Below are 14329 nucleotides of genomic sequence, written 5' to 3'. Positions count from 1 at the left end.
TCAGGTGGTGCTGTATAAAGTCTCAGCGACAGAATCATCTTCGACCGGAATCATATTTAGATCAGGCAGTACAACCTTCCCTACATTGCAAGAATCTAGTAGTGATTTATGATCATCAAGAGCACGTGCAAGTGAGGGCGAGGGACCGTAGTCAAGAGTAGAGAATACTCTCTGACGGGGTTGACAATAAGGTACTTCTTCGGGCTCATTCTTTGCAATTTGCAAGTTCAAATCAAGCTGGAAGTTAACATAAAAAAAAGGGTATTAGAATAATATTTCTCAAAAGGAAATGCAGGTTTCTTCATAAATACTTAGTTTGGCCAATTATATGCTGAGAATTTGCAAGATGGTGATTAATGAATTTTCATATTAGTACACTCAAGTTACTAAAGGACCATTTTGCTGACCTTAATTCTTTTCAATTTCTCATTCTTAGCTCTCTGTTCTTTGCAAGTAGCACGCACAGATGCTATCTCCTGTTCAACGAACAAGAAGATGGCTGTAAGGTTATCTAGAAGCAGTAAAAAAGGCATGAGGAAATCAGTTAAGGCACCGCGTAGAAGAACATTCGACGCACCTTTTTCAAACTAACCATTTCCTTCAGAAGCAGATTTTCCTCCTCCTTGAGTTCAGCAAAAGTCTGAAAATATGACGTATTCTTAATTGTTAATATATACCCATGAATCATCTTCAGATTTTTCTTGCATACAACATTTCGCAGAAAAATCATGAACCGTAAGATCAACTACTTTACCTTCTTCCTTCTCGATCTCTTGGAAGTTGTGCCAGTAGTTTCATTACCAGCAGTACCCTGCAGCATACATCAACCAATCATTAAATTTAAGACCAAGGCAAGAACCAACAAATTGTCTGAAGGGGTTAAATATACCCGACCCAAAGTTAGGAAAGTTGGGGTGGTCAACTAAAACCCTCCAAATAAATTAAAATCTAACACTGATAATGAGATTTCTAGGATGTTCCAATGGCGGATTTGGAGATCATCTCGGAAGACAGCGGGATTGAAACAGGGAAGCCAATGCCACTAATTTTGCCTCTCACACAAGTGAACCAATAGTAACACGCCACGTCATATTAGTTAGGATGTAAGACACATGATTGAATTTAATGCTTTATGCCTCTATCTATAGTATTTATACGGTCGACGTCACGTGACTTCCTATCGTATGATCTTTCTGAAGGCAAATAGTTAGTGGATCACTACGTGTTTGATTTATATGTCAACGTTTCTTATTACATGCTGAAAATTTTCTACAAATCACACGGTCTATGATACATCCGATGCATAATCATAGATGATGGGAAAGTGTGGGGCCGAAACTCAAAAAGATATTCCCATCTCGGGAAAAGCGAAAGCCATAAAGAAGGAAGAAAGATAAACACGAGAGAAAAACCCGGACAACAGATAGAAGTACAGTTACAGAAAGAGATGGGAAGGGAAGATCCACAGAATTTAACCGTACCCGCGTCACACTTGATAACTCCTCTGTTCGCAACCCAAAACAAAACTGCTCCCGTCCGTCTCTTAACAAAATTACACCAAACCCAAAACGCAGACCAACACCCCTCTTTCGGTGGACCCTACTTATTTGTTTATGACCACAATACCCTTAAAGGAGATCCTCTGGTGGGAAGATTCCTAGATCATACGGTGGGGGGTGGACGGACATTTAAATCTAGAAGTAGCCAACAAAAGAATGACTGGTGACCAAAAACGAGGCGAGAAGAAAACGTCAAAAAAGGAGTTCCAATCTGCTTACGGTGTTGTCCTCGCGTGTTAACTGTAAATATCCTTTAAAACGGAAGGGTGTTTTGGTCCAACCGAACGGGTAAAAAAGATGGCACTGCTTGTTAATAGGTTTATTCATTTTGTTATTAATGTTATCCTGTTAAGCCGATGGCGGAGAGATAACGAGAAAAGTAATAAAAAAGGTAGAATAAGCCTCGGCGAGTAATTGTACGGAAAGTTTCGTCCGCTGAAAAATGGAATGGAAAGAAGAATACAGTCGAGATTCCAGAAAACCAAAAAGTATTGGTTTACATGACACGGAAAGAAATAGGATCAAGTAAATAAGGAGATTAAAGAAGGGTTTAACGGTCATTTGACCTGAAAACTAGGGAGTTTTAACAATAGAAATAAGTTATCCAGTAACACAAGAATGTCTCGCCGACGAGATACAAACGGAAGACGATGGTAGTGGTATATAATTTGACATGCGATAGAGGGACATTTTCGCCTACTCCGACCACCGCAAGAAACGCCGAATGATCAGCTGCTGAAAGCGAGGGATAGAATGAGAGATAAGTGAAAACAAACCTTGGATCTGGAAAGTGCGGCTGTTTGGAAGCGAGAGACCTGTTTACTGGTCTCTTCAAAGCCGTCGGCGGCAGAAGGAGAGGCAGAGCCGCCTCCACCGCTCCATGAAAGAGGCGTTGTGGGGCTACGCCTAGTGCTGGCGTTGAAATCTCCATCTCTCTTGGCGTCGCATCGATCGACATAGGTTTAGACCTCGGTTGACGTATTCCCCATTTGAGTGCAACCACCGCAGATTTTGGAGCCGATGGCGCAGTCTGCGCTTGTTTGAGCCTTACCAGCAACTCGACCACCATGTTGTCGTCCGTCATGGCCGCCCGAACCCACTCATCTTTCATCGTCATCGCCGCTCGAACCTGCTCATCTTTCACCGTCATCGTCGTCATCACCACCAAAAACCAACACCAGACGAAACAAGAAAAAGAAGAGCCCAGATAGGGACAAAGAGTGGATATGAAGAAAATGATAATATATGGGGTTTGCAAGAGGGAAAGATAGAAGATATTAGAGGTGGCGAGGAATGAGAGAAGAGAAAAAAAAAGGTTATAAATGTGAAAGAAAGTGAAGGAGATGGGTGTGGGACTGTAGGCATGTATACATTACATTTATATGAGGGTGTCTTTTTCTTTTTCTTCTTTTGCTCTTTATTGTTTTAGGGTATTTATTTTGAAATTTAATAGCATAACAACAGTTTTTTTTAATTCTTAGACAAACATTTATCTCTAAATTACATATTGAGTTGTTATTTATTTTTTAAATTAATCTGTGTAATTATAATATAATATATATTTATAATTTCTTTAATTAATTGATAAAAAATATTTTTTATAAATGTATTTATTCAAATTCAAGACTTATAAAAAGAAATATTTTCTTTTATTATTAACATCAAATAATTATTTTTATTTTTTAAATTGTTTATTACTTTATTTAACTATATAACGTCATTAATTTTATTTTAAATTTTTATAAAAACTGATATATATCCTTTTAATAAAATGGTTAAATGTGATTTATGTTAGTTAAATATAATATTATGTTAGTTAAACATTTCAAATTCTCCCCATTTATGGCATCGCACAACTCAAATTTCAATAAACTTAAATCACCGTCAGTCACCAATGGGACTCTTAACAGTAAATTTCATGAAATAGCTTCAAACATTAATTGATATAAATAAATTATTTCTTAAACTAACTTTCAATTTTTATAATTAAAAAGAAGAAGAAAAGAAAGAAACGATAAAGAAAAATAAGAGAAAAAGTAAATAATTTTTTAATTTAATTAAAAATGACATATTATATTTTAAAATAACTTGAATAATATTTTAAAATTAAAGGACTGTGAATTCTAAAAAAACTTTTAAAAAGTAATTCAATACAAATATATAATTCAAACCACAAATGGTTAGGAATGACAAATAAGCCGCTCGGGTGCGGATATACCCTCTCTATTCCATACCTACCTAATATTTTTAAATCCATCACCCGTTCATCACTCATGATGGGTAAAATTTTTCAAATCCACACCCACCCACGCGGGTACATTTTCAAATCCATCCCCACACCCACTACCCAACTGGAGACGTACCCGACTATACCTGCCTGACAGTATATATCTTATACAATATTAAGATTTATAAATTAGTCTCTAAAATTATACCAAATCCATAATTGTCCAAAATTTAATGGGTATTTAGTGGGCAGACAGATGTGGGGCAGGCTGATCTGGGGCGGGTAAAGTCTCAAACCCATCACCTGCCCACTACTAGCGACAGGTATCACTTTCTAAATCCACACTCAGCCACTGCCCACTAAAATTATACCTATCTCCGCCCAAATTAGAGTTGATACGATACGAAATTCACGAAATTGTACCCCGTTTTCAACCTACAAATGGTTGATTAAGCCATTTTAAAAATTGGAAATTGTTAGCGTGGTGAAGTATATTCCAGTTATAGGGTTCGATTTCTCGTTGTTGTGAAAGGAGGCTGCGCCAGAACGCGAGAGCGAGAGTTTTGTGTGGAGCTGACAGGTTTCTAAATTCATTTGTTTTAGGGTTCTAACTTCTAAGCCTTCGGAAACTGATATAACCCATCGCCGTCCATTGCCCTTTTCATCTTCTGTTCTCATCTCTCTGTTTAACATACATGTATACTTGTTTCAGGTTCTCTCTCTATAGCATTATATTATCATGTTTTTAACTTTTTTTATATTTTATTAAAATTTATCTAGTTTTCAAATATCGAGAGGTCTCATTCAAAAACAATATGTTATACCAGCCGTTTTAGATGAATAAAATCAAGGGTAAACGGCATATTTAGTTACTTCATTATCTATTTTGTTTTGGTTACCTAATTATTTCTCTTAACATTACTAATATTACATTTTGGTTTCATTTTAATCACTTGTCATTTAAAATTTAGCAGAACTATTGACGTGATTCTTTCTCAATTATGACATGGTCTTATCTTATGGTGACATGCTAATATTATAGTTAAATTTTTTAACGACAAATAAACAAAAACGTAATATTAGTGATGATTTTGAAAAAAAAAATAGGTGACCAAAATGATAGTTGAGTTATTAAATACATAGTTTACCCTATAATCAATTGTCTATTATTATTAGTTTTAAGGGTAAAGTACATAAATGTTCTCTCACTATATTATTCTGTTTTATTGAGTCTCACGATTATTCAAAGTTACAAAATGGTTCTTCGACTATAAAACGTTGTTTTGTTGAGTCATTTGACTATTAAAAGTTACAAAACGATCAATTGACTATTCATTATGTTCTAAACTCGTATTTTTCTGTTAAAAATTAACAGTCGTATGAGTTGGACGTTAACATGTTGACTGAGATATAATAGTCATTTGAGATTATGAGATTATATTTTGTCATATATGAGTTAGTAGGTTAACGTCCAACATAGACTGTTGTTAAATTTTTAACAGAAAATGACGAGTATGAAACATATGAATAGTCAAGCGATTATTTTTAACTTTTAATAATCAAGGAACTCAACAAAACAACATCATATAATTGTGATATAATTTTGTGATTTTTAATAATTCAAGAACTCAATAAAACAGTATTCTATAGTCGGTGACCATTTGAATACTTTACCCTAATTTTTTTTAATTCATAAACAAACCAAAAACCGAGTCTTGCTTTGGTGCAAAGTTCAACAAGCGTTGAATAGAAATCACGTGATACATCTTATAAAATGAATTTACCGTGTTGAGGTTTCATGGCATAAGCTACTGCAAAAGACCAAATTAATTTTGTTGATAAAGTATATTCTACAATTATATTATGGGCTAGGTTTTGAAACAAGAAAGATTAGTGTTCAAACTTTTATTAAAGAATATCACCATTCTGTACTAACCAATTATAGGCGAGGGAAATAAATAGTAATATGATTAGGGGAAGGGAAGCTAAGCAGGTATATATCTATACTCAAATTTTAAAATTTTATATATTATATATATATATTTGTATATTTTTTATTAAAAATCTATTTTCGTTTTCATAAAATTTTATAAGTTTATTTTCCTTTAAAAAATTATAAGTTTACTACCTTAAATATAAAATTATGCGTTTGTTGTTTAACTTAAGAATAGATAGTGCGGGTGACAACATTGTGTTTTGGCGCTCTGTGTATTTTTGCTCCTTTCCTGGCCACTTTTCTCTTTGCTTCCTGTCGGCGTATATCACCTGTAACAGTTGCATTGCATTTCCACTCTCTACCAACCAATTCCATTGTTGGCTCTACCTTTGCTTTTATATCTGCACAAGTACTATGTTAGAATATCTTGTATTTCAGAATAAAGAGTCAATTTATTAGTTTTACAAATAAGATGTGGCATCAATTAGCTTTAGCATTTGAATTATGTTTTTGGTTTGGTCTCTATACTTTAATTTACACACTTTTAGTTCGTGTGCTCTTTAAAACTTGAAACCCAATAAAAAGTAAGATGGGGACCGACGGCCATGAAAGAAATGTGACCATTTCCTCGGTTTTTGAGCCTAATGATCCAATTAAAGAAACCCAACTCTAACTCAACCCAATATTCCTTCTTTAATTCTTTTTTTTGGGTACTCTCATTTAATTTATCAATATAAAAGAAAATATCAATCAAGTATATGGTACATTGAAAATAATATTAATTTAAGTTTAATTAATAGTCAACTTCCAAATTTGGTCTTAAAACAATGTTGTTATTGTTTTTTAAAAAATCAACGTGGAAGAAAATGATCCAAATGGAGTTTGTGTATGATCAATTAAAGAGAGTAATCCTTTATGTGGTTAAAAATGCAGTCCAGGCGAAGTTGGTGAACCTTAAATTGTGGATACGGTTTCAATTTATTCCTCAATAAAGGAACCGAGTTTCGGGGACCAAATTCAATCGGCTCTGCACATCGTGCCACCCATATAAATGGATGCTTCCTCTGTCTGGACAGTGAAAATCATTGCCTAAATGAGAAACCATTATTTAATAGTTTGCCGGAAAGAAAAGAACAAATGGCTGAGCAGATTGTTCGGTCCATATGTTATACAATTTCGTTGGGCCTGGTTTCCGCCATTCCACAAATATGTTTACATCCGTTTTCTGTTGAAACCATGGGATTATGCAGGTTCCAGGAATCAATAATTAAGCCATACGTTATTTAAACAATTTCCGTCTTACATATGAGAATAAGGGTCAGCTAATTTTTTTATTTAAACAATTTCCGATGTTTTCAACTTGATTATTCTTACAAAGTTAAACTAACAATTGACATACTTTTCCTATTAAAAGAACCATTGACTTAGGTGACGTTTGGTTAGATGGAATCCCTTGGAATTGGAATCTAATTCATCACTTTCTCATGTTTGGTTCAAGTTTTCCGAGGGAATTGAAATCACTCATGGCTTCAACTTTCCATCAAATGAGAGAAAGTGAATTCCATCCAAGAATGGATGGAATTCAATTCCCTTGTTGGAAGGAATTGAAATTTGACCATATTACACTTATCAATCTTTTGGTAACTTATTCATATATTGAATAAAAATATTTTTTATTATTTCGGGTCGGGTCGGGTGAAACTTTATTTTGGTCAGGTCGGGTCGTTTTTTAAGTGTGATATTCGGGTCGGGTCGGCTTTCTAATTCATATATTCGGGTCGGTCGGTTGAAACTTTATTTTGTTCGGGTCGGGTCGGGGTTTTTAAGTGTGATATTCAGGTCGGGTTTTTTTAAGTGTGATATTCAGGTCGGGTCGAATTTTTTTAAGTATGATATTCGGGTCGGGTCGGGTTCGGGTTTAGGGTGAAAAAAACTGGACCGACCCGAAAAAAAAATATAATTTTACATTATATATTTAGGAATAATTATAATAATGTCCCTCTATATATAATTTTTTCAATCAAGTCAATATTTTTATTGAATAAAAATATTTTTTTATTATTTTGTGTCGTGCCGGGTCGGGTTTCTAATTCATATATTGAATAAAAATAGTTTTTGGTATATTTTTTGGTAACTAATTAACATACTCCGATTGGAATGTATCGAAATATTGTTCTATAATTTGGTAACTTATTAACATATTTTGATTGCGATGATTTTAACTTATGATGTTTATTAGCATGATTTTTATAATTTATTGAAATGAATAATCAATCAATAAAATGAAAATTTGATATTTTTTAATTTTTTATAATATATTACTACATGTAAGTTGTAAAACAAACTAAAATTAAAAAACAAAAAAACAGAAGGGCAATTCTTTCATTTTACATTACTGAAATCAAATTCATCTGACATGTTTGCGAACCAAACAGAATACGGAATTGGATTTCAATTCCATTTCTTCCAACCAAACAGAATATGAGATTAGATTCTAATTCCTGACAGATTCCAATTCCTTCACAGATTCTAATTCCCTCATAAACATTCAGCGTACCAAACGCCACCTTACTGTACATATATTCAGTCCTAGTCTTTCAGTAAGCTCATAAATTCATGTGTCACCCAAATATTCAAAGTAAGTCGACCCAACTGCTAGTTCTAAATAATCCAATATAATCTGAATCATCCACGTTTAATTATGCTAAACGTTAATGTGGTAGAAGGATCTGGGTATTGACAAAAAATATGCACAAAAATTTCGAAAATATTTTATAATAGTTTATTGTATAAAATTCAACAATTATCCACATGATTCATTTGTAATACTCAAGCATTGTCAGAACAACTTGTTATGTATTTTAAACGGAAGAGATCAGTTTGTTGAAAGGCTAAATAAAGTTATTATACCTTAAGAACATTACAGTCAAATGATCCAAAAAGATTAAAGCTCGAAGTCTTTTATGAATTGCAGCTTTATAAAAGCAGGGTCGTCTACTTATATATATTGAATAGCTAGTTAATGTGATATGTTTGTAGGAATTAGGGTCCTTCATGTCTAACCAACTAATGCTGTTTAGACAATTCATAATATGGCCATGTGCTATCTTATATAATTATTGTTAGGGTCATTCATTTTTTAAGACAAGTTATTGTTAGGGTCATTCATTTTTTTAAGATAAGTTATGAAAAAGATCATAGCAACAAATAAGCAAATTAATTTTAAAAAATGACTCTACTATAAGCATCAGAAAGAAATATGGAAAAAAGGCATTTTCTTGAGAAACCAGTAGGAGTGGAAACATATTTTCTATGGTGATTTTTATATATCGAAATTCAATTAATCATGTAGAATAAATTTAATAGGCTACAATATACTTAGGAGTTTAAAATTATAATTAAATAGTTTTTTTTGGATAAATGTGTTTATATTTATCCAAGAAAATCAGTAGGAACTGCTACAGTACATAAGTAAAAACAACAAAAACAAAACTCTCAACCCCTACAAAGAATACCCCATCTCATACATAAATCCCTATTCATATAATCATTATATCTATACATCTGTGTGCAGTTTTTATCCTGATAATCTCACCAATAACATTCAAAATCTCCTGGTGCTCTCTATTTACACCCCTAAAATGTCTTCTATTTCTTTCATCCTAAATGCAATACACAAAAGCATTCCTAGCTACCTTAAGAATAAAGGAGGGTAATGATTTACCCTTAAGATAAATCGAGGCACATTCAAGCTTCTCATACCATCCCATAGCTCGCCTAGCAAGCCCACATCTAGCAGGATAGCCTCCCAAATACTCCTAGAAAAGGAGTACTCAAAGAATATATGGTTCATGGTTTGAAAAACATCACAAAAAATACATCTTTCATCCACAACAAGCCCTATATACGATAATTTGTCTTTAATGGGAATCCTTCCCAAGATGGTCATCCATCCAATAATCGCATGCTTAGGAACATGGAGAGGAAACCACAAAGTCCTATGCCAAGTTACCTTTAGACTTTCCACTCTAATCTTAGATCAAATCCAACTGATAGTGATGGAAGTAAGGCTATGAGAAGATGCGAAAATAGGACGAGCTTTATTCCTCATGTCCAGTAATTTCCGAATGCACCAGCTTACATTAGGCGTCCCTACCACTTGCCAGAATTCAACTCCTTTAAAAACATAGGCATTAAGCCAAGCCACCCACAAGGAACCTTCCCCTGCAAAATCTTCTGAATAAAGAAGAAAGAACACGCCTTATTCCAGCTCCGAGTGTCCCTAAGCCCAAGACCACCCTCAGACTTCAGAGTACAAATCTACCTCCAACTTACACGAGCCCTAGTGTAGTAGTGTCCCCACCCTTCTAGAAATACCTAGAGCATAACTAATCAACCTTCTTAATAATCGATTAAGGAAGAATAAATTGTTTGTACTAATAGGCAGAGACTCTGAAGAGAATAGACGTGATCAGTTGAGCCATTCCAGCATAACTAGATGTTTAAAATCCCATTAACCCAATTTATCATTGATATTACCAATAAGAGAAGAACAATCACTTTCAGAGAGCTTCCTCGTGACTAGGGGAACATCAAGATAGTGAACAGGTAATTTACTAATATGAAATCTAGTGACATGCTTAATTGTTTCCATTTAGTCTGCAGTAGCCCCAGAAATGAATAATTCACTCTTTGAGGTATTTAATCTTAGGTCAGAGAGACTATATAACCTGTAAAACACACTATGAACACCAGCAATAGAATCCAAAGTCCCTTTGTAGAAGATTAGTAGATCATCGGCAAAGCACATGTGAGTATGCCCTACTTTTTTACATCTTGGATGAAAGCTAAAAACCCCATTTACGTCAGCCACATTAAATATTTTTGAAAGAATGTTCATGGAAAACACAAATAGCAAGGGGGAGAGGGGATCCCTTGCCTAATACCCCTAGCTACCTTGAAAAAACTAACTAGACCCCCATTGAAGGAGACTGAAAGTCTTAAAGCAGTGAAGCACACCTGAATCCACTTTCCAAACTGGAAAGGCATACCCAAAGCCTCTATAATTTGAAGAATAAACCCCTAATGCACAGAGTCAAATATCTTCCTCAAATCCACTTTCAACGAACATCTAGGGGAAAGGGACTTTCTCTCATACCCTTTAACAAGCTCTTAGGCCAAAAAGGGTAATATCAATTATGTTACGACCCTAAACAAAAATCGTTTGGTTTAAAGCTATCATACTTGGAAATACACCAGCAAGTCTATCCACTAAAATCTTAGTGATGACTTTGTACACCACCGAGCAACATGAAATGGGGAAAGATCTTTCATCATACCAGCATTGGGAACTTTTGGCACCAGTACCAAGGAAGTATAATTGAAAGCTCGCATAAGCGTAGAGCCAGAGAAAAAAAATACTTAACGACCTCAATAAAGTCCCCATCCACAATAGACCACGAGGCCTTAAAGAATAGAAGTGTAACCATCAGGGCCAGGGGCTTTATCATCCCCATGCCAAAAGATAACATCCTTAATCTCCTTGACAATCACATTTCTAACCAAAAAGTCACATTCCTTCTCAGGCAATGAGTAACCCAACAAGTCTTTCAAGAGATTAACATTCGCATGCACTACATTAGGATCAGAAGTGCCAATCAACTGATTAAAATAATTCACTCTTCAACAGCCATAACATCAAATAACTTATGCCTATTTCCATATTCATCCTAGACAATCATGATCGTGTTTCGCTTATGCTTCTTAGCAATAATAGAATAAAAAAACTTCGACCCTTGATCCCCTTCTTTTAGTCAGTCAACCTTAGTCTTCTGTCGGAAGAAAAGAGTTTCAGCATTCTCCAATTTTATCAAGTATGTTCAATCAGAATCCCCTTCCAGAACCACCAAAGGATAAATTCTGAAGTTGCACCTTACCAAGCTCTTCCCGCTTTAGACTGACCTGTCTATGATGATCATTAAAATGACCATCCAGCTCTGGTGTTTTAAAAGATCAAGTCATTTCATAAAACAGCTGCTCTCACCTTTTAGCCTATTCAATTTCTGAAACATGATCTGCATAGGGTATCCCTGAACAAGTTCATTCCAAGAATCAACCACAACAACCAAGAAATCAACATGTATAACCCAAAAGTTGAAAAACCTGAAAGGTTTAGGCTTACTGGCAAGCAAATCCTTTGAAAGCCAAACCATAGCTGAACAGTGATCAGACAAACCAGGAGTTTGAAACTCCATAAAAGATTCTGGGAACTCAATTACCCAAGAAAGGTTAATAAGCACCTTATCTAACTTTCTGGTCAAATATCTCCTATTTTGCCTATTAGACCAAGTAAATTGAGGACCTATATAAGGATGGTCTTCCAAACTAAGACCCTCACAACAACACAGAAAATCAGTAATATCATCATGAAAATTAAGCATGGAACCATCAAAATCTAAGCTCCCATCAGGATTGAAAATGATATTAAAGTCTCATCCAACAATCCAAGGGAAAGAACCAACCCTTCTTCCCATATCACATAGTTGTCTCCAAAGATCCCTACGTTTCATACCAGTATTTCTCCCATAAACAACATAGATGAATAAAAAAACACCCCTAACAGTAGTCTTCACATAAATCACTTGGCAACAATCTAAAACCAGATTCTTCCTACTACAAATCTAAACCCGCCCATTAACATAATCACTATGGTTACAAATAACATTCTAATCAGCAAAAGCCTTAGCAACGATGATAAGAGCATTACTCATCCTAACCCTTCTTCTGTTTCTCCAATATATCCTTCTTTTTTGACTTTATATCCTGCAAAAGTTGTGCAACTCCAAGAGAAACCACTCTCACTTTCCGAGTATATGAATCTTACGTAGGCTGCTCAATATCCATTCTAGCAAGAACAACAAACTTATTCTTGGAACTGACAAAAGCAAGTCCTCCTCCTACTTCCTTAGATTTACTTTGATTCATCTTAGAAGAATTAAACAATTTCCCACCATAACCACATGCAATCTCCTTAACCACATCTAACTTGGCTGAAATAACTTCCTCAATATTAAAGACATTGACTTCCTGGCAAGTAGCAGAAGAAACCATACCAACACCATCTGACTGTGGCACCGGAAAACTAGCACATTCCTCAGCCATAATAGACTCCATAATCGCATTACTCGTTTGCCCCTCTTTAAATTTGACCACATATGTCTTCCTAGCACTAGTAGACTTAGTTTTCTTTGGTTCAACTACCTTCTCAGTTAACTAAAGGCATGACTTATCAGAATGACCAAATACATGACATCCCGACCAGAAAGGAGGAAACCAAGGTATTTCCACCCTAACTTTAACTGTTGAGCTATCTCTCAACACAACCTCAATAGCTTCGGGCAATTTAGCACCCGTCAACACCTCAATACACACCTTAGCAAACTCTAATCGTTGCTTCGATGCAATGACCGAGTCCATGTGCAGGGGATTGCCTAAAACATTCACTATATAACTCAAACCACGTTTTAAAAACAATTCAAGAGACACATTGCATAAATGAATCCAAACATGCATTTTTACCAAATCAAACTCCGAATGCCAAAGATTAGGTTCCCATTTATGCAAGAACAATGCTTTATTCTAAATGTGCCAAGGCCCACTCTCTAATACCCAATCTCTAGCAGTCGATTAACAAACGTGAAGACACACATATTAGGGCCAGCAAGACTAACCTTAACCGATAAAGTTTCCCCCAAAGCAAGTCAGTGATCTTTTCATCGAGCTAAAATTTGGAGCAGCCCCAATGAATTGATCAACTAACGAGTATCTCCACTCTAAAACCCCCTCATCAAATACATCATATGGAAGCTTCACAGTAACTAGCCCCTCATGATTCAATGGAGGAAAATATGCTAGGGTTTGTTCTTCATCAACATCAAACAATTTCCTCTAATTGCAACCTCACCGCGAAGAGCTTCAGTCATGCTCAACAACCGGACAATCACAAAAAAGAAATTACAGTAAAGAATTGACACACCAAGAGAAGAAGAAGCCCTCAATCTCATAAACCATTAGACCTGCTAATGTGCGCCGAGAGAGAAAAAAAAAGTGTGTCGTTTTTAAGTCATTATTTTTTTATATTTTTTACGAGTTATTAATTAAATAGTTTTTATTAATTGAGTTTTTGTTTACAACAAATTTTGGATATAATGAACAAGAAATATTATTTTTACTCTTTATCATTTTGTTGAAGAAATAAATTAAAAGCTAAACAATAAATTATTAGCCTAAAACATTATTCTTCTTGTAAAATCGTTTGAATCTCTATTAATGAAAATCGATAATGTTGATATTTCATTTTGTTCATTCTTTTCATTTTTTTCATTGCATATGTTAATTTATTGTCTTTCCTGAGTATATATTCAACAATCACTTTCCAATTCCTTGCTATCTATTTCTACTATTACCTTCTTTGCTCATATGTTCTAACTTGTAGTTAAACCTCCGTGAATTTCCTATAATTCCACTTCTAACATTGAAAACGTGCCTATTAATATATAGAAATCTATTATCCATCTCCCTTTATTGTATTTGATTACCCTCCCCATA

General features: G+C 34.7%; 1 protein-coding gene across 1 annotated transcript; it reads right to left on the bottom strand.

The window, feature by feature from the left end:
* Positions 1-2709, bottom strand: LOC120136393. Its single transcript, XM_039152439.1, has 6 exons — positions 2611-2709; positions 2336-2521; positions 755-811; positions 578-640; positions 408-476; positions 1-237 (listed from the first exon to the last, which is right to left on the bottom strand). Exons 1-6 carry the CDS (start codon positions 2707-2709, stop codon positions 1-3), a joined length of 711 nt encoding a protein of 236 aa, XP_039008370.1.
* Positions 2710-14329: the final 11620 nt, after the last annotated feature.

The sequence above is a fragment of the Hibiscus syriacus genome, unplaced genomic scaffold, assembly GCF_006381635.1.
Source record: "Hibiscus syriacus cultivar Baekdansim isolate YM2019G1 unplaced genomic scaffold, ASM638163v2 tig00001825_pilon, whole genome shotgun sequence".
NCBI classification, from domain to species: domain Eukaryota; kingdom Viridiplantae; phylum Streptophyta; class Magnoliopsida; order Malvales; family Malvaceae; genus Hibiscus; species Hibiscus syriacus.
The sequence above is the reverse complement of the archived record's forward strand: the minus strand, read 5'-3'. Positions and strand labels throughout refer to the sequence as shown.